Source organism: Thalia democratica, chromosome 4 (genome assembly GCF_965202585.1).
Source record: "Thalia democratica chromosome 4, ktThaDemo2.hap1.1, whole genome shotgun sequence".
NCBI classification, from domain to species: Eukaryota; Metazoa; Chordata; class Thaliacea; order Salpida; family Salpidae; genus Thalia; species Thalia democratica.
The window spans coordinates 48,492,283-48,519,772 of record NC_139168.1 but is presented as its reverse complement, the minus strand read 5'-3'; the positions used below and the strand labels follow the sequence as shown (position 1 = coordinate 48,519,772).

The 27,490-nt window shown below is 25.1% G+C and overlaps 1 protein-coding gene across 3 annotated transcripts in view; it reads left to right on the top strand.

The window, feature by feature from the left end:
* Positions 1–8,200: 8,200 nt before the first annotated feature.
* LOC145833772 (inosine-5'-monophosphate dehydrogenase 2-like) overlaps positions 8,201–27,490 on the top strand; it is a 29,515-nt gene continuing 10,225 nt past the window's right edge. For 2 of the 3 annotated variants that reach the window (XM_082940949.1, XM_082940950.1), the window contains exons 1-8: positions 8,201–8,255; positions 18,360–18,437; positions 18,648–18,696; positions 25,189–25,290; positions 25,431–25,505; positions 26,434–26,505; positions 26,602–26,736; positions 26,820–26,907. In XM_082940949.1, coding sequence (XP_082797075.1) covers positions 8,224–8,255; positions 18,360–18,437; positions 18,648–18,696; positions 25,189–25,290; positions 25,431–25,505; positions 26,434–26,505; positions 26,602–26,736; positions 26,820–26,907 — 631 coding nt within the window. In that variant the 5' untranslated portion in view covers positions 8,201–8,223. Of the gene's footprint in view, positions 8,256–18,327; positions 18,438–18,647; positions 18,697–25,188; positions 25,291–25,430; positions 25,506–26,433; positions 26,506–26,601; positions 26,737–26,819; positions 26,908–27,490 lie in introns of those variants that run through there. The other variant, XM_082940951.1, reaches the window with a different exon arrangement.

Sequence of the window (27,490 nt, the reverse complement as noted above, 5' to 3'; positions counted from 1 at the left end):
GATTATATTTGTTGATTGATAGTTAATCATTATAATTACATTAATATAACTATTATTTATTTTTGCGTAGTCTGCTTTTTTAATTAGCTTAATATTTTTAGGATTGAATTGTATCATTTTTACTTAGTTAAACATTTGTAGTAAAACTCTTTTATTAGTAACACTGATTAAGTAGTGATAAGTTTATTTAGCTAATATTAAAACTTTTCAACTGTAAACAACTTAAGGCCATAGGGGGGGGGGGGGGGGGGTAGAAGCCATTTTTTGACCAAAAATAACATATAGACTTATATTATAGTAAATTTCATAATCTTTCAGATGCTTTTTTTAGATTTTAAAAATATTAAGTAACTTTTTTTTTATGACCGGTTATATAAAGGGTTGTCTTAATAAAGGGTATATAAAGGGTAACTTTAAAGCCGTTTTTCTCGAGTTTTTACAAACGGGCTTTAAAATCTATCTTCTCCTTCATTTTTCAAGCAATCTTCTTCAAATTTTCAGGAAATGTTCCTTACATTATGAGAAAAAAACGTTATTTGTGAATTTTAATAATTTTAAAAAATAAAAATTTTATGACAAAAATTAAAAAAAAAAAGTGATTTTTTATCAAAAAATTTTTTATTTTTTCAAAAAAAAGGTATTTTTACTTGAAATTTTTTAAAGTCACAAATAACGTTTTTTTGTTATTGTATAAAGAATAGACTGTGAAAGTTTGAAGAAGATTGCTTAAAAAATGAAGGAGGAGATAGATTTTGAATGCATTAGTCTTTTTTTGCCGTTTTAGTTTTTCCATTCCCCATAAGGAACCTGTTATGCGGCCCAACTTTGGCCGGTCATATCTCAAAAACTAATTCGAATTTTTAAAAACGGTAAAAAGCAACTTGAAGCTTAGTAAAAACTCTATAAAATAAGATCAACTTGTAAAAAACATGGCCTACCCCCCCCCCCTATGGCCTTAAAAACTAAAAGAAAGTTCTTTTTTTTAATAAAGGAAAGCTATTAATTTTGTAATCTTCACATATAATATTATATTATAACACAATGTTTTTAAAACAAACAAAAAAAGTAACGATAACACTAAAAAATCAGTTCATATAGATAGACTGTTATATAAGCACTAATCTCTGGTCAACTAGTTCTAGGACACCTCTAATTTTTTGGATCACAAATCTTCATAAATAAATAGTTTACTGAATTTAAAAGATGTAATAAAGGAAGTTCAGCCTTTCACCTTCCAACATACATATAGTTTATTGAACAAACAAAAAAGACTATTAAAATATTTGGTCACAAGACCTGGTACACGAAGAACCTTTTGGTTATCGAGTCGCACATCACGAATACCTTCAAATGTCTTGTCCAGGACATGATGTAGCATCTTCCCACTAAAAAGTATTCAAGAATGGTGCATATTTTTTTCTAAAAGAATTGCAGTAAGTTGATTTTCTAGTGTGGCATTTTAAACCAGTATATCTACCAAAATACAGTTGAAGTTTTCTACTAAAACTAATCTCAAGCAGTAAAGACTGTTAAACACCTCACAGAGTTTTTCCTGCTTAGTTAACCTATCAAAATTAACTTTCTACAACTGTCATTGGTTATTCAAACTGCTTCATATCAATAAAATGTAAATCTTAATTAAAATGACATTTATGAATAATTAATTAGAACTAAGTTTTAATTTTTTTAAAGCTTAAGTTATTAAGAATATAAAATTTCGTTGTGGTAAATGAGCGTATCAAATTTTCAAAGCGAGACGGTTATAAATAAAAGGCATCTATTTTTTGAGTTTTTGGCGTCTAATTTATTATGAGTATATGTATCTAAAAGTTAGAAAGCTTAATTACAAAAAATGATGCAGTTTTATCAAGTCTAGCGGTTGTAAAACAAATAATTTAACACTCAGTGTTTTGAAGTAAAGAGTGAGAATTACTGAAAAAATCTTTCGTGGCCTGCTTAGTTTGAAATATAATAGCTTTTTAATTGTAATGAATTATTCATTTAAGAAGTTTACTCCCAATCAAATTAAATGAATATTTTAAAAGCTATTGTTAAAAAAAAACTCAACTTCGATTGTTATTTTTTAGCTAAAAATACATCGCACACCAGAGGCTTGCTCGATGTGTCGTAGTTTGAAAATTCCTGACTTAGCTGTTTGTGCATCTGGTGCTACAGATTATTAAACTACTTTGATTAACAATATACTAATTTAATAGATTTACCATCCTTAAATCTAGTTTGTATTGAATAGGTAGTTCCAAAAAACAGCATCTGTAAGTATGAGTATGCAAAGTTAGAAAAAATTTAATTTGTTAAAGCATAATCTTTGAAAAATGAAAATGTATACCTAATATAAACTGTTTTATTTTATGTCATAATATTGTTTCAAATGGGTCTGTACACACTTTGATATTACATGTAGAAACAACAATAATAAAAAATTATGCATAGACAAGACTAATCTTACTAAGTATAAAATAAAAAAGCAGTTTAAAATACGAGAATCTTTGTACATTGGTGTACAAAGGAATTAATTTAAAGTGTACAGTATACCTATAAAAAATCAAAATGCGTCAAAACCAAAAATTGTAAACATTAATTTTTGTATTAATATTATTTTAAATGATTTTTTGTACGACGTAGTGTAATTTATAGTGATAAAACAATTATATAAGTTACTTAGGTATAAAATACATGTAAAAAAAAACTAAATTATAAAGAAATGGCATCTTATTTAATTACTATGCATTACTTTTGTAGAAAATGGAAATCATATGCATTTAGGTTAATTACTAAATAGGTATTAGAAAAAAAACTTACTAGATCCAAGCACTCTTTGCTTTCTTTTCACAGGTAGTAACTTGCTGTTGAAAGAAAAAAGTTATTTTAAAACTGAGAAATAAACACTGGTCGAATGCTAATCTGTCTTTTTCACATTTTTAGGCCAAAGCAGTAAATTCTTTTAATAGTTTAAAATGTTATGCAGTGACTTAACGAAATTAATAAGTTAAACTAAATTACCATAAAAAAATTAATTTGAAATAAATTTTTGCTCAGCGGGCCGCATTCCATTCAAAAATAAAACGTGCTCGCGGGCTGCAGATTTATTCTTTGCAGGCCGCAGTTAGCCCAATTTGCCCACCCTGTTATAGACTATAGGTCGGTAGGCATTTGAAGGTCGCGGGCCAACTTAAAAAAAATAAAAGTCTTTTTGAACCGCAGTTGTAGTTTTAATTCTTTATTACTATTCCCGAAATATATAGTATAATTTTCAAATCTCCTGTAAATTGTACTCAATATGTATTTATTTTTCAAACCTAAGAAAATCTAGTGTAAGTTTCAAAGCCAGAATTTTTTTCAAGCCAGAATTGCAGGCAGCATCCTATTCATAATAAAAACATGCTCGCGGTCGCAGTTTGCCGACCCCTTATCTAACCTTTAGGTATCTAGTACCAACATTACTTTAAACTAATTTCATTTTACTTATGAATTCCGTTGGTTTATACTAGTTAGAAAGTGTTTTCAAGTAAACTAGTTCATACTATCTTTAAATGACTACGAACATCTATATTCTACACAATGAAAGTAAGATTAATGATTTAACACCAAAAAATATAGTAACTGTTATACGATTTGAAATACTTGCTAGTTGTAGAAATTTAGTTACAAAAATTTAAAAATGCTTTCTGAAGTCATTTTCATTAACTATTTTTATATTTTACATGAGCATGGTTCCGATTTTTTAGAGCATTTTTCTGAGTTTTTTGCTGATGTCAAATATGTGTTTGTGCAATACAGTTTGCAACTAACTGTTACCGTCTGCTTTTTTATATGACTTTTCTTCCATTTTCACTTTTATTGATAACGTTGGTTAAATATGTACTTTTTGACTGTTCTCTTTCTTGTGGGATTGTATATGTTTTCGTTGAAGCTCAATATAGTACTTTAAAAGCAGTTTTGTTTATACCTTTTTTCAATGTAAATCTTAATGCTGTGGTTTAAAAAAATGACAATTTGAGTTGATTCGCGGTGAATGTTTGAAAAAAATTTAAAACAGCTAAGCTGTCATTTAAATCCGTAATAATTACGAACAACTTTCAAGATCAAATAATTGAAACAATTAAAACGAAGGTTTTAGGGTTTCATTTATCTAACTGCCCACAATTACGTCAAAAGCTCCATCTGGTACACTGCTATATAATCTTAGTTTCGTATACATAAAATAAAAAAAATCGAATGTGATTTATTTTGTTAGTAAGTAAATTTATTGAAAAAAAAAGAAGGTGCTAAAAAAATTCTGGTTTAAGGACCTGGGCGTACGAAAAGACCTCTCAGTCATTAAATCGTTTACCACACTAAATTAAAAAATATAAGGTGCTAAAAAAAATAACATTCGAAATATAAACTTTTTAAAAAGAAAAACTCTCAAAAAAAATATAAAAAAAGTTTCTTTAGACGACTAAACTTTTTTAATGTATATCATTTTCTAAGCAAAAAACATCAAAAATAAATATTTATAGTAATAAAATGTTTATCAAAAACTAATGATTTGACTTGTAATTAAATAAGCATGGTTGTTTGACGTTAAACACACATAAAACATGTATTGAACTCTGTGTTAAAAAGTACAGTTATAACGTGAAATGTTTTGAAATTTATGTTTTATCAATAACTTTAGCAAACAATTCAATTTTTTAATAATCTTAATGAAAAAATAAGAATTAATTGGTAAATAAATCTATGTTAAAAAATTTAAATTGTAGTAAAAACTTGTTTTAGTGTCTAAAAATAGCTGTAACATTTAAAAATTAAGCTTAGAATAAAAAGTAAATCTTTCACTTATAGTTATAAGTTTTTTAAGCTTTTAACAAGTATATATATTTAAAAGTTTTACTATAACTTAGTTTAAAAAGAAAAGAAGCAAAAAGAAAAACTTTTAAAAAGTTATTTTTTTTTTTTCGTAAAAAAAACAAGTCAACCTATTACTTATTTTACACTTTATTTGTAGTTTTAGCTTATCATTTAAACATGTAACTTTTTTTGATATAATACATTTAGAGTTTATTATGCTTATATACACAAACAAAATGTTGGAAATTTAATATTTTATTTACTAATAAACTAATATAAAACAATATAAAAATATTACAATTTTTTACAATCTAGACTTAACCAATGCCATTGGAACCTAATCATTACACTTAAAAGTGACTAAAATCAGATGTAAAATCAGTGTTAATCTACTCTTTATACAAATATTATTTATGTTCTTCTTATGTAAAAGTAATTTAATTAGTTTTTGTACTAAATTAACCTTTATTAGTCCAACCTGGAAGTAATCAAGATATCTTTTGATTTAATAGGTAGATTTGTCAAGAGCTCACTACCTTGGTAATCTAATGAGTTATAACCAGTGGTTGTCAAGTTGATTAAAAATTGTGCACCCAAATTGCAAAAAATATATACCCCTAGAACAGGTGTCGGCAGCCATAAGTAGCGGGTCAATATTTTCTTTAAAAACTTGCTCGCGGGCCGCACTATACAGAATAAATTTTTGCGAGACGCAGTTTTCAGAAAATTATTGTAATAATCAATAAAAAAATATTATTTTAACCAAAAAACGTGATGAAACAGGCTATAAAAGGCACTGGTAATGCGTAATTACTTAAGTTATACCCTAGTTGCAAGTTTTCACTACAAAAACTTTTTTCTATTGTTTGAAAGAAGTTTTTTTTAATTGAAATGTACCTCGTGGGCCACAACAGATTTTGTCTTCGAGGGCCGCATTTAGCCCGCAGTTTTTCGACGAATTACGTAAGTGGCGAATTTTATAGTGTTAAAGTATTAAAATTAGAACAGTTAAATCTAATATACGAATAAAATTTAGAAAAAATTACTGATATACTTAAAAATATAATAAATATCTTGACTTATTTATTGATTAATTAAATTGACCTGAGTCATTCTGATATTATTAAAATTTCTGAGCTACTTTGAAAATTCTGAGTGTGTGGCAACTTTAAAATCTTTAAACTAGACTGAGTGTACAGTTAGTATAGTATTACTATAGTACTACCCTGATAGTATTACTACCTTTTTACTTTTATAACCATTAGAAGTTTATTGGTTTGAGCTCATTAAATTAATATTACATTTTAAAATAAAATGGTATTCATTTACTAATTAAAAATATTGTGTACCTAATTACTATAAAATATTAGTAACTTATATTGTAAAAAAAACTCAAACAAAATTAAAAAAAGTTAAAAATAAATTGAATACAAACTTGGTTGGGTATTTGAGGATTTCTTAAAAAAAATTTTTGGAAGATTTGTCAGTAAAAGATTTTTTACATTATAAAGTTTTATTTAGGTTTAAAGCATAATAAAGGTTCGGTTGTAATGTTAACTGTTTTTTCCTTAATATTTGCTGAGTCATCAAATAATAGGGGAAAAACCGTTACATTAAAACTAGCTAGACTTTTACGAGTGTGATGTTAGGTGGAAATTTTTTTTTTAACTGTCAAAACTTTGGATCTAATTATTTTCCTTACCTTAGTAGCCAATTAATTAAAAACTTTTTTTTTAATTCTAAAGAACGGTCCTTTGTCTAAAAACTATAAAAATAATTTTTGGATCGGGGTTTTGAGTGGGGCCCTTTAGAAAAAACTGTTTTTTTTTTTATTTATTTTTTGTTTTAAGTTTGAGTGAAAAAAAAAAAATAATAATAATTTTTTTTAAACGTTCATAATAATATGTGTATAAACGGCTATAATTTTTTTTTTACTAATTGTCAATGTTTTGTACAATTCGGCCTTAATTGAGTTTTTTTATGAATTTTATGAATTATGAACTCAAACTCATAAAATAAGAAAATTCATAAAAAAACCCAATTAAGGCCAAATTTTACAAAATACTGACAATTTGTAACAAAAAAAAAATTATAGCCGTTTATACGCATATAATTAAGAAGGTTTAAAAAAAAAACAAAAAAAAAACAATTTTTTCTAAGGGGCCCTACTCAAAAAACAAAACCCCAATCCAAAAAATATTTTTATAGTTTTTAGACAAAAGACTGTTATATAGAATTTATAAAAAATAAATATTTAGCTATTAAGATAAGAAAAATAATTAAAACCAAAGTTTGGACATTTTTTAAAAAACTATTCTAGCTAATTTCACACTCGTTAGACTTTTATAAGCAGGTAGAAAAATGGTCAATTTTTAATAAAGTTATCTAATATAGGGGATTTAAAATGAATTATCAGGGCTGTAATTGGCTTTACTATTAAACTTTATCGCTTAAAATTAATAAACCATATAGTTCTTTTTTGCATGAACGAAAAAACTCATGCACCCCAAAATACGTTTCGTGTACCTCAAAAGCTTCGTGCACCCTAAAATAAATTTCGTGTACACTAGTGTGCATCAGTGTATACCTTGACGACTACTAAGTTATGACCATAGTTGTTAATTTGTCTTGGTAAGAAAAAGTATGATTTTCATGACCTTGTAAAATGTCTATATAGTTAATTATACTTCTAAAGTAACACTAAAAAATTACTAGTCAAAACGCTCTTAACAAGACGTTTAAAAAAAAATTAAAAGTAACATCCTGGACAGGACGTTAAAATGTATCCAAGTGGTGTGCGACTCGACAACAGAAAGTTTTTTTTTCGTCCACCAGGTCGTAGGATAAAATATTTTGAGCGCTTTTTTTGTCGTTCACTAAACTACAGTGGAAAATTGTTTTAAAATCTCATCAAAATAACTTCTAACTATACTTGAATAACTTTTCATGTTACTGAAACATTTAAATGCATTTAAAATAACAATCCCTAAAAAAAATTTTTTATTGTTTTTGAAGTATAAGTATAACATAAGTAGTAATAAAATAGTTAGAATAAATTATGGCTGGCTTTCAAAAACTTTTTTCTAACAGAGCTGACTTTGAGAAATTATTTCTATTAAAATCGGTCCATTAATTTTGAAAGGCTGTTGACCCTGAAAAGTTAAAGTACTACACTAAATGCACGTCATTTTTCGAATAACGTCAATCTTATTAATTTTATCTTTGACTTTTCGGCTTGTTTTACATTCGTACGCTTTTATTTTTAGTATTTGTTTGCCTATAATTTGTTGTAAATGTTGAATGTTTGCTTTTACATCATTTTAACAAGATTACTCCCCCTTGAGCATCATTTTCTTCAAGCTGAAAAGTACAATGGTAGAAAAGAATTTGTCACCAGCATTTAGGTAAACAAGCTTTTGTATAGTTAAAGTGATTTGACTATTAAATTAGAACTGTTATAGTTAATCAATTATATTGTTTTTCCACACTAATTGGTTGTCAATTATTTAATTCTAATTTTGATAGTTTTAATTAATTAACTGGTAATTCTCTTGCATATTTTAGAAATGATATGTAGAATACTACAAAAAGGTGTGATGTTAAACTAAAGTGCATATATATTTTTTGATTTTATCATTTTCAAAATCAGTTTTCAGTTTTACCTTCAACATATTGACATTAAATTAATGAAAATTTATGTTCTTTTAGCCATTAACTCTCTAAATTTTAATATTATGTTATTTAAACTTATAGCAGGGTAACTACTAAACCTGAATAACCTGGAATTTGATAATATAAGCCAAAAAACCTGGAACTGAGAAATTGTGAAAGAAACCTGGAAAAATCAAAAATTTTGAACAAAAACCACTAAATAACCTGAATTTGTAAACATTTATTACATGCTAGGTACTAAAATTTTTTGTCATCATAAATTATTTTTTATTGTTTTTATTAATAATAAGCCTGTTTTTTATCGTAGAATTAATTTTAAACTATAAATGAGCTCAAAAATGTGTACTTTTAAAAAACTGTTAATAATTTACAAGCATGAAGTTTTTGTGATATTTGATATTGTAATATTTAGATATCCTATAAAACCTAATACAAAACATTCAATTTTAAATTAAAAAAAGACAATACTTATACTTTTCTGACAACACTGAAACTTCATATTTAAGTTCTTAAAGGTCTTATTTTAATTGTCCATTCCTTAGTTTTTTTTGCTATTTGGCTGTTTTTTTATGAGCAGTGACATTTCTAATACAGTATTTTTTCATTGTATGTTAAAATATTTATACACAGCTTCATACTTTAAATTAAAAAAAGTTGATACTTATACTTTTCTGACAACAATGAAACTTTATATTCAAGTTTTTAAAGGTCTTATTTTATTTGTCCATTTCTTACTTTTTGCCTTTTTTTCATGAGCAGTGACATTTCTAATACAGTGAATTTTCATTGTATGTTAAAATGTTTAATCACAGCTTCATACATTAAATTAAAAAAAGACAATACTTATACTTTTCTGACAACATTGAAACTTTGTATTTAAGTTCTTAAAGGTCTTATTTTAACTTTTCATTCCTTAATTTTTGCTATTTGGCCTTTTTTTTATGAGCAGCAACATTTCTAATACAGTGATTTTTCATTGTATGTTAAAATGTTTATACACAGCTTTATACTTTAAATTAAAAAAGTCGATACTTATACTTTTCTGACACGTTGAAACTTTATATTTAAGTTCTTAAAGGTCTTATTTAAGTTGTACATTCCTTAATTTTTGCCATTTGGCTGTTTTTTAAGAGCAGTGATATTTCTAGTACAACACATTTAACTAAAACTTTTTTTGTTGGATTAAAACTTTTTATTTTAGTATACTAAGTTTGGCACGTTTTTAGCTTTTTTTTGTAGCCGTGTACATGTAATAATTTAATTAAGCTACTTAAATTACATTTACTACAATATTTAATTTTGAGAAAATTGGGAGGCTTAAATAAGCAATTTAACTTTTTAAAGCAGTTTATGTTGCTTTGCACTGCATTCTGCATTGTGATCTTAACTGGCTAAAGTTGGCTAAAGTAAGAAAAGTCCTAAAATTTCCGCATGAGTAACTACAATAACAGTAGCTTGGCTAAAGTTAAACTTGGCTAATGTTGGCTAAAGTTGGCTAAAGTATTAACTAATAAAAATGTAGTCCATTAATAATAAACAAACAAAATATAAACTTTTTTACAAGCTTAGCATAAAAAAGTTATAAAAAAAAATCAAACATCATTCTACGATAAGTTTCATTTATAATAATAAGTATAAATTATAATAAGTTTCCGCAAATCTAGCTTTCATATTCTTTAAAATTAAAAAAAGTATTTGTTGCGCTAATCTTGAATTATACATTAAGTACCTCAATTGCTATTGCGTCAAAATCTAAAAAAAAAAAAGTTATAGTTTGTCATACTTTACGGAAACTCGTTAAAATATTTGCATATAAAAAAAAGGGTAACTTTGTTTTTAACATATCTTCTAAAATTTCGCTTCAATAACTCTATAACTTTTAAAACATAATATTTAATAGTTTATGAATAATCATAACTAAAATTATATCTTACTTTCGAAAGTTACACAAGTTACAGTCTATCATAGTTTTACGAAACTTCTCCAAAATGTTTGCTTTTAAAAGTAAAAGTTGTCCTAAATTTTCACTTATCTTCTAGAATTAAGCTTAAAAACCTATAAAACTTTGCAAGCATAATCTTGAATCATATATTAAACTTCATTTTAAATATTATGTCTCTATCTCGTAAACAATTCAAGTTACAGTAGTTTTCAAATATAACTTTGCTAACCTAAAAAAACTTAGCTTAAAACACAGTTTTCTTAACTTTTACTGTTTTAGAAGTAATCGTTGTTCTTGTTTTTCACTTATCTTCTACAATTAAGCTTAAAAACCTATAAAACCTTACAAACATAATCTTGAATTATATATTAAACTTCATTTTAAATATTATGTCTCTATCTTGTAAACATATCAAGTTACAGCGTTTTCAAATAAAACTTTGCTGACCTAGAAAACTTAGCTTAAAACACTTAGCTTAAAACTGTTTTAGAAGTAATCGTTGTTCTTGTTTTTCACTTATCTTCTACAATTAAGCTTAAAAACCTATAAAACTTTGCAAGCATAATCTTAAATCATATATTAAACTTCATTTTAAATATTATGTTACGAGCATAAAGTTATTGTTATAGGAAAATTTATTAATTTTTCAAAAAACATAAAACTTTAATGTCAATTATTTTCCTTATCTTAAAAGCTATCTAATTTTTTTTTTTTTATTTTAGAGAACGCACCTTTGCCTTTAATTTAAAAAAAAATTATTTAATTTGGGGTTGGAATTATTTCATGGGGTCCCTCCAAAAGAAAAAGTTTTTTTTTCGTTTTTTTTCATCAAATGGTATTAGAACCAAAAATAAATATTTTTTTTTAATTTTTTTTTTGATTTCCCTTAGTTTGCATGTTATAAAAACTCTTAAATAGTTATTTTATAAATAATGTTAATATCTTTTACGATTTGGCCCAAAATCAAAATGTAGTATATTACACTATCATTTGCCTTGGCCATTTCACAGATAAAAAATTGATAAAAGGAAAAAAAAAGTTAATAAGAATGTGAATATACAACAAATTTAATTAAATTATTTTATTTTAATTTAGTTTGATGTAATTCACATTCTTATTAACTTTTTTTTTCCTTTTATCAATTTTTTATCTAGGAAATGGCCAAGGCAAATGATAGTGTAATATACTACATTTTGATTTTGGGCCAAATCGTAAAAGATATTAACTTTATTTATAAAATAACTATTTAAGAGTTTTTATAACATGCAAACTAAGGGAAATCAAAAAAAAAAAAAAAAAAAAAAATATTTATTTTTGGTTCTAATACCATTTGATGAAAAAAAACGAAAAAAAACCTTTATTTTTGGAGGGACCCCATGAAATAATTCCAACCCCAAATTAAATAATTTTTTTTAAATTAAAGGCAAAGGTGCGTTCTCTAAAATAAAATAAAAAAATTTTAGATAGCTTTTAAGATAAGGAAAATAATTGACATTAAAGTTTTATGTTTTTTGAAAAATTAATAAATTTTCCTATAACAATAACTTTATGCTCGTTATTATGTTTCTATCTCGAAAACAAATTAAGTTACAGCGTTTTCAAATATAACTTTGCTTACCTTAAAAACTTAGCTCAAAACACAGTTTTCTTAACTTTTACTGTTTTAGAAGTATTCGTTGTTCTTGTTTTTCACTTATCTTCTACAATTAAGCTTAAAAACCTATAAAACTTTGCAAGCATAATCTTGAATCATATATTAAACTTCATTTTAAATATTATGTCTCTATCTCGTAAACAATTTAAGTTACAGCGTTTTCAAATAAAACTTTGCTGACCTGGAAAACTTAGCTTAAAACACTTAGCTTAAAACTGTTTAGAAGTAATCGTTGTTCTTGTTTTTCACTTATCTTCTACAATTAAGCTTAAAAACCTATAAAACTTTGCAAGCATAATCTTGAATCATATATTAAACTTCAATTTAAATATTATGTCTCTATCTCGTAAACAAATCAAGTTACAGTAGTTTTCAAATATAACTTTGCTAACCTAAAAAAAATTAGCTTAAAACACAGTTTTCTTAACTTTTACTGTTTTAGAAGTAATCGTTGTTCTTGTTTTTCACTTATCTTCTACAATTAAGCTTAAAAACCTATAAAACCTTACAAACATAATCTTGAATTATATATTAAACTTCATTTTAAATATTATGTCTCTATCTTGTAAACAAATCAAGTTACAGCGTTTTCAAATAAAACCTTGCTGACCTAGAAAACTTAGCTTAAAACACTTAGCTTAAAACTGTTTTAGAAGTAATCGTTGTTCTTGTTTTTCACTTATCTTCTACAATTAAGCTTAAAAACCTATAAAACTTTGCAAGCATAATCTTGAATCATATATTAAACTTCATTTTAAATATTATGTCTCTATCTCGTAAACAAATCAAGTTACAGTAGTTTTCAAATATAACTTTGCTAACCTAAAAAAACTTAGCTTAAAACACAGTTTTCTTAACTTTTACTGTTTTAGAAGTAGTCGTTGTTCTTGTTTTTCACTTATCTTCTACAATTAAGCCTAAAAACTGTAACTTAATTTATTTTCGAGATAATGACATAATATTTAAAATGAAGTTTAATATATGATTCTAGATTATGCTTGCAAAGTTTTATAGGTTTTTAAGCTTAATTGTAGAAGATAAGTGAAAAACAAGAACAACGACTACTTCTAAAACAGTAAAAGTTAAGAAAACTGTGTTTTAAGCTAAGTTTTTTTAGGTTAGCAAAGTTATATTTGAAAACTACTGTAATTGATTTGTTTACGAGATAGAGACATAATATTTAAAATGAAGTTTAATACATGATTCAAGATTATGCTTGCAAAGTTTTATAGGTTTTTAAGCTTAATTGTAGAAGATAAGTGAAAAACAAGAACAACGATTACTTCTAAAACAGTAAAAGTTAAGAAAACTGTGTTTTAAACTAAGTTTTTTTAGGTTAGCAAAGTTATATTTGAAAACTACTGTAACTTGATTTGTTTACGAGATAGAGACATAATATTTAAAATGAAGTTTAATATATGATTCAAGATTATGCTTGCAAAGTTTTATAGGTTTTTAAGCTTAATTTTAGAAGATAAGTGAAAAACAAGAACAACGATTACTTCTAAAACAGTAAAAGTTAAGAAAACTGTGTTTTAAGCTAAGTTTTTTAGGTAAGCAAAGTTATATTTGAAAACTACTGTAACTTGATTTGTTTACGAGATAGAAACATAATATTTAAAATGAAGTTTAATATATGATTCTAGATTATGCTTGCAAAGTTTTATAGGTTTTTAAGCTTAATTGTAGAAGATAAGTGAAAAACAAGAACAACGATTACTTCTAAAACAGTAAAAGTTAAGAAAACTGTGTTTTAAGCTAAGTTTTTTAGGTAAGCAAAGTTATATTTGAAAACGTTGTAACTTAATTTATTTTCGAGATAATGACATAATATTTAAAATGAAGTTTAATATATGATTCTAGATTATGCTTGCAAAGTTTTATAGGTTTTTAAGCTTAATTGTAGAAGATAAGTGAAAAACAAGAACAACGATTACTTCTAAAACAGTAAGTTAAGAAAACTGTGTTTTAAGCTAAGTTTTTTAGGTAAGCAAAGTTATATTTGAAAAAAATATTATTATAAATGAAACTTATCATAGAATGATGTTTGATTTTTATTTCTATTTTGTTTGTTTATTATTAATGGACTACATTTTTATTAATTTATACTTTAGCCAACATTAGCCAAGTTTAACTTTAGCCAGCTACTGTTATTGTAGTTATTCATGCGGAAATTATAGGACTTTTTTTACTTTAGCCAACTTTAGCCAGTTAAGATCACAATGCATTCTGCACCCCGTGACTTCACTGATAACATCTATCAAAATTTAGACTAAATATAAACACAAAAAATATATATTTAAATTTGAAAAGTAAGTAAACCAGGTTTAAAAAACATTGTTGTTAAATTTTAACAAAGTTTTTTATTTTACCATACAAAAGATTCAACTATTTTACTATTTATTGCAAAATTAAAGAAAAAAATTAATAATGAAATTTGAAAATATTAGATTAATAAAAATTAATCTTTGTAATTCACAATTTCTTTGGCAAAACTAGTTTTTATTAAAAAATAAAAGTTTTACCAAATTCAAAAACTTTATTGTAGAACAAACAAAAAGCAGATAAACTAATTAAAACAATGTTTATAGCGACCTTGGTTGTACACATGTTTAAGCAAAATAAAAAAGTTTATAATAGCCACTGTTTATAAAAGCCATTTTGGTATGTTAGATCATCAAAATTACATAAGTAAACAAATTGTTTTTGGATGACTTAAGCAAAGGAATAATTCTATTGACGTGATACAAAACTACAACAAAAGGGTGTTTATTAAGTACACAAAAATAAGAATCCATTTAAAAAAACGTTTTTAGGGTTAAAGTCTTACATTCTTACTTTGTGAAAATTAGAAAAAAAAAAATGAGCGCAGAAAGCTTACCTAGTTAAAATAAAAATTGTGAAAAACTGAAATTAAGAAACATATAAAATATTCACGTTATGTTTTACTCACATGGTGTTATAAATAAATTTTATTCGAAATTTATTTCTAAATTAGTTTAGCTTACTGAATTTAATTACTTTTTGTTTCTTGTTTTGTTTCACTTGTAGCTAAAGTAAAAAGAATTTTATTTTTTAAAAGAAGAAAATACACTGCCAATATGTTAATCAGTATTTTTAACTTTTTAAATCTATCTATGCAGTAAACATTTTCAAACTTCTTTAAAAATATATATAGGAATTGTTATAAACAAAACATAGAAATGTAATAATCTAGTTATAAAAGTACAACTTTAAATCTTTTGTTTAGTATTTGTTACTTTTGTGTAATACATGTTTACAACCAAAGTAGCTATAAACTGAATTTTAAATACTTAATCTGCTTTTCATTTGTTTTTTGATGAAATTTTTAATTTTAAGAAAACTATTGGTTTTTATAAAAACTAGTTTTGCTGAACATATTGTGAATGAAAAATACAAATGGTTCAATTTCATTAAACAACACGGCTTTTACAACACGATTAAAACACAGTAAACAACACAGCTTTAAAATTATAATAAGACCTTTAAGAACTTAAATACAAAGTTTCAATGTTGTCAGAAAAGTATAAGTATAGACATTTTTAATTTAAAGTATAAAGCAGTGAATGAACATTTTAACATACAATGGAAATTCACTGTATTAGAAATGTCACTGCTCATGAAAAAAAGGCAAAAAGTAAGAAATGGACAATTAAAATAAGACTTTTAAGAACTCAAATACAAAGTTTCAATATTGTCAAATAAAATTAAGTATCAATTTTTTTTAATTTGAAGTATAAAGCAGTGAATGAACGTTTTAACATACAATGAAAAATCACTGGATTAGAAATGTCACTGCTCATAGAAAAAGGCCAAATAGCTAAAATTAAGGAATGGACAATTAAAATAAGACCTTTAAGAACTTAAATATGAAGTTTCAATGTTCTCAGAAAAGTATAAGTATTGACTTTTTCAATTTAAAAGTAAATGTTTTGTGTTAGGTTTTATAAGATATCTAAATATCAAATATCGAATATTACGAAAACTTCATGCTTGTGAGAAATTTTGAAAACCTGGAGAAAATTTTCCAAAAACCAGTGGCCACCCTGTTATTGTAATTCCAATTTTTAATATTATTTTTAATTTGAAAAATATTACTGTTGGAATAAACTTATAATTTAACAGTTCAATAAAACCCCGAAAAATCAACAAAAATATTGACAAAAGTCTACAGAGCCCAATCCTGGACTTGTGTATGATGTGGGAAATCAGTAGTTGCCCTGTGGGAAATCAGTTTATTAAGTCCCTATGATATTGTTTTTTGTTTTAACATATTTTAATTTTAGTTAAAGCTATAATTTAAAAAAATTTCTTACACAATTTGATTTTCAATTTTCTCATAAATTTAAATTAGCTTGATGTAAATCAGTCAATCCAGGCCTTTGCCTCATAGAGTGTTAACCCTAATTTGTAACCTTTCATTGAAAATGATTGAACAAAAAGTATTGTGCACATAAAACTAATCATAACCTGAAAAAGTTGGGAATTATTATTTAAATTTAATTAAAAGCTAGAATAGTAATTTGTCACCTTCCTAAAATTAACATTTTAATTAGCTACTACTAAGATTTTTGTTCTTATTTTTATTTAAGCTTTAAGTATCTTTGACAGTTTTGTAAACTTTAACTTAATGAAGTATAATTCCTATTATACAATAAAGCATGTAATACAAATTGTATCTATTATTCTTAAGTATGATTGACATTTCGTAATTACCATTTTTGAAAACTATTGTGTTTTTTTTGCAATATTACATACAATCAATTCAAAACCTTGCATCTTTTAATATATATCCCTAAAATATTAGATATCTAAAAAACTACCCTTGCAGATTGTTTAGCTAGGTTGGCTTAATCGAAATGTTCATTGATGTGTTTGACAAACAGTTTGATAAAGGGTATATAATGCTTTTTACATTTTTGTTAATGTATGTCATTTATTTAAATTTACTGTTTGATGTTTCAATTTAAAGGACTTGTTTTTTAAAGCTTTTAGTAAGATCCATATGTGAATAAAAATGATTTAGCCAAACTTTTAAATTGTAAGGTAGAGTGAGCTGCAAACACAGAATTATTAGCAAAAAGTAAATCTTTTACACAAACTTTTTACATTTTGCTTTGTTTCAAAATGTGCTTAATTGAATAGTCACCCATAATGTTTTTATGTAGTGAAGTACTATAGATTAAAATCAGAAAGTGTGCTTTAAAGTAACATAAAAAGGAAAACCCCAAAGATATTTGTGACAAGAAGACATCATTGTTCACCCCATATTACTATGGTTTGGTTATGTCTGTGTCAGTATTGTATTGACTCCTTGTTTTGGTTCAAAACTTATTAGTCCATTTCCTTACAGTCCTTGTTAAGACCTTTCTGGTTTCATATAGTCTGTTTAATCTGGTGCTAATTAAGTCATGCCAGTACAAGGAATTAACAGTTCTTAATTAGGTTCTTTTAATTAAGAAGAAGTACACAATGATGTTTTATTTTTTACAAGCAGTATATACCTGGTCTTTTACAAGTATTTGTCGGTATGTTTTTATTTTTAGTACTTCAGGACATTCTTATGTTTCATTCAAAACATGCGCATCATAGTGTTAAACAGCATTTTTTGAGACTTTTCTAAGGAATATTTTTAAAGTACATTTTACATCACATAGGCAAGTGGGAGTTAATACAATCTGCTGTTTGAAATGACATCATTAATATGGTGACAATTTAATAATGAATTAAAAAATGATGTCTTGCTTGTGTAAAACTTGTAAGTTGGGGTCTGTAAAATAAGGTATGAATGGTTATTTGACCTTGAAAAAGTTTTTGGCTACACAATGATTTTCTACAGTAAAGTATTTTATAAGGCATCAGCTTTTTAGTTTTTTTTACCAAAATGCTTTAGACAAGGAACATAAAAGTTAAATAAGTTTAAAACTTTGCATTGAGGAGTGTTATTTAGTTATTTTACGAACAAACATTTAAAATTTATAATTTCAAACAAATTTCTCCTTTTTTTAATCTTGTTTTTATATTTCAAAGATAAAGCCAACAACTCTGATTAAAACTGCATTTAAAAATTACAAGCATATGTTCTCCTTATTTCATAATGATGATATTAAATTATCAATTTTAAATATAATTGTTTTTTTCATTTTAAATTGTTTTGTTTTGATTGTAAATTAATTCTTTTAAGAAATATTTAAATAAAATGTGTGAGTATTTGATTAGTGGGGAAACCAGTTATGTACCTGAAGATGGACTCACTGCTACCCAACTCTTTAACCAAGGAGATGGATTAACTTATAAGTTAGTTTGTATTATCTATAATTTTTTTTTAGAAAATGTCTTGTTTTTAACCTCTAGTTAATCACTAACTTTTTTCTTCATTATTATATTGTTAGAAACAGATTTTTTATTTATAAAATAAAAAACTTTATTTTACTGTTAAACATTTATGATTTTACTATATTTTTTAGTCTTAGTACCACAAGTTATTATTTTATAATTATGTTACAGTGATTTTCTCATTCTTCCTGGATTCATAAATTTTTCTGCTGATGATGTGGTTAGTTTTCAATATTTTTGTATACTTTAGATCTGCTTAAGCTAAACTGAAGTGCAAGCATAATTTGATTTATAACAATTATTAGTCAATAAATTGCTTTTTTGTACTTATTAATACAAATGAAGCAACATTTTCCAACTCAAATATATTTTTACAATATTAATCAGTAAGTGTACAACTGCATCTAGAAAAATAACTTAAATAAATAAAAAAAGTTCATGTTGGTCTAATTAATAAAGTTGCAAATATAAAATTTTTATTCTCTTAATGTTATTTTGTAAAGAGAAAATTTTACAATAACTTAATATTCTTAAAATTTGAGTTGTCAAAGTTTGAATTGTCAGAAGTTTAATTTTCTTGCACTTATTATACGTTTTTTATACACATTTAATTTTTTGTGTTAAAACTTTTGTCTTTTGGCTAAAATTAACAACCTATATATATATATATATATATATATATAGAATTAAGTTATTTAACTTAATAAATTAAATTTTTCACACTGAGCCCACCTTGAGGGCTTTATTAATAAAAAGGTTTATTTAAAGATGCAAAACTCAAAGAACTCGAGTTTCGTGATTACTCACTCATCAGCTTCAAAACAAGTTTAAAATAAAGCACAAAACAAAATCACTAATGAAGGTAAAAAAAAGGTAATTGCCGTTCAGAGAACATCGTCTACAAGGCCACAGTTAACTCTGGCGTTGAGACGAGGTTCTATGTCGGCTTGTGCTCGACTCAGTTTAGATTCAGGTATGCCAATCATAAAAAATCTTTTAAAGGCGGCATATATGAAAATGACACTGAACTTTCGAAGTATGTTTGTGGCTTAAAGCGCAGCGGCATTGACTACGAAATATCCTTGGAAGTTATAAAAAGAGCACAGCCTATAGCCGACGGCAATAGCCCGATATGTAGGCTGTGTCTCAAAGAAGCATCAGCCGTTGTATATGCACTGAAAGACAAAAGATGTTTAAACAAAAGAAGCGAGTTTGTATCGTCTTGTAGACATATAAAAAAGTCGCTTTTAAAGTTTAACAAGTTTTAATTTCATCTTAAAATAACCTAAATTTCAATTTGCATCTTAATTTTATCTTTATCTCTTCCAATTATCTGTCCTAATATGTAGTTACTCACTGAAGTTATATGAATTTTTGCTAGTTTATTGTCTGTTGGTAGATTAGTTTTTGCACAAGCCGTTTTGCACGATTTTTGATAGTTTCAAAATTACGTCATAATCTATTTATGCAAAATTTTTTTTTTACCTTCATTAGTGATTTTGTTTTGTGCTTTATTTTAAACTTGTTTTGAAGCTGATGAGTGAGTAATCACGAAACTCGAGTTCTTTGAGTTTTGCATCTTTAAATAAACCTTTTTATATATATATATATATATATATATTAAAGATTTTATAACAAGTTCTGATCGATAGTGCTCGACAAATTAAATTGGAGCTAAATATTTATCTACTTATATAAAAGCTATAATTTAAACAGCTGTTTCACACATTGAAATGTAAAATTTCATGTGATTGTCAGTAAGTTAAGCATAAAATAACATTCACAGCGTATTTCAAATTCAGCTAATCGTACAATAAACTGTACCATTACTACGTCACAATTATTATAAAAAATTTTAAAATCGAAATTTCTGTTCACTATTATAATAAACTGTAACTTACTGACGATCACATGAAATTTTACATTTCAATGTGTGAAACAGCTGTTTAAATTATAGGTTTTATATAAGTAGATAAATATATATATATGTATATAATATAATAAAACGGTTTATTTCAAGATGTAAAACTCAAAGGACTCGAGTTTCGTGCCTATGCACTCATCAGCTTCAAAACAAGTTTAAAATAAAGCACAAAACAAAACACACAAATGAAAGTTAAAAAAATTAGCATAAATAGATTATGACATAATTTTGAAACTATCAAAAATCATGCAAAACGGCTTGTGAAAAAATTAATTTACCAATCGACAATAAACTGGCAAAAATTCATAAAACTTCAGTGAGTAACTATATATTAGGACAGATAATTGAAAGAAATAAAGATAAAATTAAGATAAAAATTGAAATTTAGATTATTTTAAGATGATATTAAAACTTCTTAAACTTTAAAAGCAATTTTTTTATATGTTTACAAGACTTTACAAACTCGCTTCTTTTATTTAGGCATCTCTTGTCTTTCAGTGCATATACAACGGCTGTTGCTTCTTTGAGACACAGCCTACATATTGGGCTATTTCCGTCAGCTATAGGCTGTGCTCTTTTTATAACTTCCCAGGATATTTGAAAGTCAATGCCGCTGTGCTTTAAGTCACAAACATACTTTGACAGTTCAATGTCATTTTCATATATGCCGCCTTTAAAAGATTTTTTATGATTGGCATACCTTAATCTAAACTGAGTCAAGCACAAGCCGACATAGAACCTCGTCTCAACGCCAGATTGGTAAATTAATTTTTGCACAAGCCGTTTTGCATGATTTTTGATAGTTTCAAAATTATGTCATAATCTATTTATGCTAAATTTTTTAACTTTCATTTGTGTGTTTTGTTTTGTGCTTGATTTTAAACTTGTTTTAAGCTGATGAGTGCATAGGCACAAAACTCGACTCCTTTGAGTTTTACATCTTGAAATAAAACATTTTTATTAATAAAGCCCTGATGGTGGGCTCAGTGTGAAATATTTGATTTATCAAGTTAAATAATTAATTCTATATATATATATATATATATATAATAAGGTTGTTATTCAAACTTGAACACCTTCTACAGACCCCACTTTAAGAGCTTTTAAGTAATTTATTGGAAAAGTGCGATTTAAAAATACTGGTACATATGTTTCATAAAGCTAAATGCTTTAATCATCAACAGTTCAATTTAAAATAAAAAGCAAATTTCGGTTTGACTTAAAAATCTGTCATATAAATAAAAAAATTTTGTCATCATCAATTTTTTTTTTATTGAAAAACATTTAAAGTAGCTTTACAGTAGTTTTTATAAAGTTTCAAAGTTTTTATACTACTTAACACAGTTTTTTTAACTAAAATTTAAGTTTAAACTAAAAATAGACCCAAAAGTGTGTACTTTTAAAAACCTGGAGAAAATTTTGAAAACCTGGAGAAAATTTGACAAAAACATTTTGCAACCCTGTAAATATTAGTAACTGACTTTCTATAAAAAATTGAAATAGATTGGTTCAAAAATGAAGGAGGAGATTAATTTTTAATAAAATAATATTTTTTCTTATTTTAGTTTGCTCCTTCTATAAGGGACCTATTTAGTTCACCAACTTATTGTTTATATCTCAAAAGTTACATTGAATTTTGTTAAGTGGTTAAAAATGTCTGCTGGTTAAGATAAAACCCTGCAAAATAAGATCTTTTAAAAATCAAGGTGGCTCATATTTAAATCTTAATAATGTATAATTATAATCTGATGAATAATAATTGATGCTAGTATATTAATATTTTAAACCATCTAGTTAAGTCTGTGTTCACAAAACTATATGAAGATGTTAATTTAATTTTTGGTTTAAAAAAATAGTAGACCTATCACTGGATATCAGGTTTTTGAAAAAGAGTATTGGGTTGTAGTTTAAGTGAAAACTTTAAAAACTTAAAAAAAAAATTTAAGTGTTAATTATAACAGTGTTTTATAAACTACATATAACAGTTATTTTAGTTTTGTAATTTTTATACTTGTAGAAATTTAAAGAATCTATTCTGTCATCACTAAATAGTAAGTTAAAAGTAGTAAGTTTTGAAGTATGTAAGTAATTTATTAAGTATAAATTAAAGTATTCAACTAACTAATTATAAAACTATTCTTTTGGGCAACTTCATAAAAGGTAATAGTATGTGCTAGTTGTTAATTTGTATTAGTTGTTTCATACTTTTCAGTTGTGCATTTATATACTGACAAAAATTAAAAGAAACTTAAAGTATTTTTTAGATTATTTGGTCACTTCATCAGTATTTAGCATGGTGTTTTTATTTTTAATCAAAACCAGAACAATTAGTTCTTGAAAACTCAAAAAATTACATTGGTGTTATTAAAACGCATTATGCTTATTATTTTATATAAACGATTTTTCAGAATTGTCTGACATATAGTTTGTAACATTACAATATACTCAACTCTGAAATTAGAGATATCTAACATACCACTAAATAGTTGAAATTAATCAATTTTGAGTGAGTCAAGCTCTAACTGCTTTGTTATATTTATGTACTTATAAATTTTCTAAACAAATAGGGAATCTAAATTTTTTTTTAAACAGTAATTAACATTGGCTCTAATTTGAAATTTAGAGTATATGCTCTAGGATACTTAAATAGAAAAAAAATTAAATTAATTTTTGAGATATAACAACTTTTGTGAAACCGATACAATGTTATGGAAAAAAAAAATTCTCAGAAATTGAAAAATTTATAAAAAAAAAAAAACTTCTGCTTCATTTCAGGGAACTAAAGTGGTGTGTTTTTTTTAAGTTTATTTTTCTAAATTGAAAAAACTTTTGGTTAAAAAATTTAAATATTAGTAATTACCTTACGGACTATTAAAATTTGAAGATTGGTTTAAAAAAATGAAAAAGAAGATAGATGTTTACTTAAATAGATTCAATTAGAATGTATTCTACTAATTTTTCTCCCTAAACTTTCTGTATTAACTGTTTGTATATTAATTTACATCTGTTTTACTATATACATTACAAAAACAGGGTTGCCAAAAAAACTTGAAACGGAAAAACCTGGAATTTTTAACAATTTTTACATGTTAAGAAGTAAAATTTTGGTTTGAATAAAACAATCTCTCATATAGATTAAAAATTTTTGTCATCATCAAAATTTTTTTTTTATTAAAAAACAAATTTAAAGTATTTATAAGGGTTGCCACTTTACCTGGAAAAACCTTGAAAAACCTGGAATTTGACAATTTAGGCAAAAAAAATCTGGAATTTGAGAAATTTTGAAAAACAACTGGGATTTTAGCAATTTTCATATGTTTAATAGTAAAATTTCGATTTGACTCAAAAAATCTATCATATAAATAAAAAGTTTTTGTCATCATCAAAAATTTTGTTTATTAAAAAACATATTAGAAGTAGCCTTACAGTATCTTTTCGATGTTTTTATACTATTTAACACAGTTTTTTACCTTAAACTTTACTTAAAATTAAAAACAGACAAAAAATGTCTACTTTTAAAAAACCTGGAAAAATATGTAAAACCTGGAAATTTTTTTGAAAAACAAGTGGCAACCCTGATTTATATACCATTTGCAACTTATTATTAGCAGATTACTCAATTTTTAAAATATTTTATTTCAAAGCTTTTTAAAACTATACTAGTGTCATTTTAAAGTGATAAATTAAAAATAAATATGAAAAATTTTTGGTTAGTAAACATTTAAAAAAATAAGGTTGGATTATGACGAATGAATAAATTCAAATAAATACAATCTTTAGAGATTTAGCAAGTAAAACTTTAGTAAAGATATGTTAATTAATAAATTGTTAATAATTTTGTTTTTCCATTTAATGCTATTTGCGTATATAACTTAGTTCGCTCTTCCTCGATTAATATTGAATTCAGGCTCAAAAGTTTTTCTAATTAATTTAACATTTATCACTTGAAAATGAAACTAGTATAGTTTTGAAAAGCTTTGTGATATAAAATATAAAGTAAAATGAGTAATCTGTTAATAATAAGTTGCAAATACTATAGTATATAAATACGTTTAAAAACCTTCCTATACTAGTACTTATAAATTTAAAGTAGCTTTAGAATATATTTTCAACATTTTTTTACTATTTAGCGCAGTTTCTTACCTTAAACTTGACTTAAAACTAAAAATAGACCCAATAATATTTACTTTTGAAACCTGGAGAAAATTTTGAAAATCTGGAGGAAGTTTAGTTAGCCAAAAACATTGAAAAAAGATGCTGAAATACTTTTAGTTGATTAAAATGTTGTTCCTATCATATTAGTAAATTTACAAAGGAATCTAATTAGTTTACCACAATTTTTTTGTTAGTTTTTTTGCATTATTTTAACAATTTTTTTAAAAATTGAATATATGTAAATCAATAGTTGAGAAAAGATTAATTATATTTCATTGTGAGTGGTTGTTTTAGTTTTTTTTTTAGTTTATGGTCTTGTTTAGAATTTTTGTTATTCACTAAAGTTCTTGCTAAATGTTGTTTATATACAGTAAATATTTAATTTAATGTTAAAAATGTATGTTATTAGTTTTTGTATATATACTAATGAATGTTTTTTTCTTTCTGAATTCATTTAGTTGTATAATATTAATATTTCTTTTAAGGTGTACAAAACCGTATTCACTTAAGGATTTTGTAGAAATTAACTGTGATACATGTTTGTGTTTCTAAAATAAATTTTTTATTGTTTTCTTCAATAATTATCTTCTACAACTTTTTGGTGCATGTTATCATTTTATAATTTATTAATAGGACTTAACATCTGCATTGACTAAAAAAATCTCCCTTAAAACTCCTATGCTTTCTTCACCAATGGACACTGTTACCGAATCAGAAATGGCGATAGCTACAGCAGTAAGTAATTAATTTTTACATATTTTCATAAATGTTTATAAATATAGTTGCTTACTTACCTCTTTCGTTATTACGTATGTTTCAAAAAAAAAAAGAAAAAGTTTACAGCATAAAACTTGAAAATTTCGTATAACACTTAGCTACTTGGAGGAATGGGTTTTATCCATGCTAACTGTACGCCTGAAGTTCAAGCTCAACATGTTCGCCGTGTCAAGGTAAAAAAAGCTATAGTTATAATTTTTACTAGAATTATGAAGAAGCTCGTTATTTTTAAAGAGCTTTACTACAGTTAAGAAGTCTTACACTAAACAAAAAATACTTAGTTTATTTCACACAAATGTTTCACGCTAGGGCACTAATCTTGTTTATACCAAAATTTAAAAATGAATGTAGAAATAAAATGTTTTATTTTTATGATCATTGACTTAATGGAAAACATTTTGTACGAATTAAACTAGATAATTTAATTTGTTGGTATTATTTAATGTTAATACTTTTCAGTATTTTGAACACCAATTTTATATATATTTTTTACTAAATAAATAGGCAACTCAAATTTTAATTTCCAATATATTTCATCATTTTTTTTTTCATTAAATTCCTCAGAGTAGTTCAAGTAATTTTGGTCTAATGAATTATTCTAAAGACTGTCATGAAATTAGTTTATAAATGTTTTTGAGTTAAGTTTTTAAAACATACTTACTTCCTATTGTGATAATCATAATTAAAAAGTTCATTAAAACTGTTTTACAATAATCTTATTAATAATAATTAGCATAATACTTAACCAATAATCATGCACACTCGTAAGACCATATTATAGCTAAGCTTGTAAAATTGTCAAAAAAAAACAGTAATATTGTTTCTATTTTAAGGCTCTTAATTGACTTCTTTAAGTAAAAAGTTAAAACGAATTATTTAGTAGTTCACAAATGCAGAGTTGTTGAAAAAGATTTACACCAAAAATATTAAAGTATGTCATAGTTAAAAGTTATGGAGTTCTTATCTATGCCATATTTAATCAAACATACACCATAATATTTTTATAGAAAATCAATCACCTATTTTTTCTTACAAGACAGTCAACTATATAGTAGTTTATAGAATATTGCAGAAAAATAAGAACTTTTATAAATTTTTCAGAAATATGAACAAGGATTTATTCAAAACCCTGTTACTCTCGGACCAAAAAATTCTGTAGAAGATGCAAGAAAAGTAAGTCACAGTATTTAATGTCACTGGACATTTTTACTGTTTCTTTCCATTTTAGTGTATTTTCCAACTACATATACTATTTTTTTTTTATTAAAGGTCAAAACAGAGTATGGTTTCTCTGGAATTCCTATCACAGCAGATGGGTTATCAAACGGTAGACTTGTTGGTCTCGTTTCATCACGAGATATAGACTTTTTACCTGATTCTGAAAAAGGTGTTCTTCTTGGAAAGGTTTTATTAAATTGTTAATTATTAGTTTGAATGCTTTAAATTTTTAAAGTGTATATGAAAATAATTTATTTATACGCTTAAAGATGATGACACCCTTAGAAGATTTAATTACAGCAGACACTTCTGTTACATTGATGGAAGCTAACGATCTACTCTCAAAAAGTAAAAAAGGTAAATGAATTAGTATATGAGAAACCAAAATTGTCAAAGTTAAATATGTGTTAGCCAGTTCAAACTTTTTTTTTGTTTTTACTAGATTAATGAGTAACTCAAATTTTAATTTTCAATATATTTCATCAGTTTTTGCCAGAATAAAATACAATTAAAAGATAGAACAAAACATATATATTACAAAAATATAAAAACTAATTAAACACAAGAATAATCAACAAAAGTACATTTTTACTCAACACAAAATATTTTTAACTAAATAAGGCTATAATGTAAAATTCAATTTTTCTAAATTAATTTTTTTAGAGGTAGTGTTACATTTTGAATGTTTTCTTAAGCGATCTAACACTGACAAAATAGTATAATTTAGAACTACTTTATGTTTATTGTATACTTGAAATAAGTTTGAAAAATACTATCATGACTTGAACTTTTTGTTTTAAAAATCAGAATTTACGTGAGAAAACATTATTGAAATATTATTATATTACTTATAAAGTTTGTTTCTATTGTATTAAGAACAAACCAAACTGTTTAAAAGTTATTGAATAACTTTGTATTATAAATATTTACAAAGAAGTTA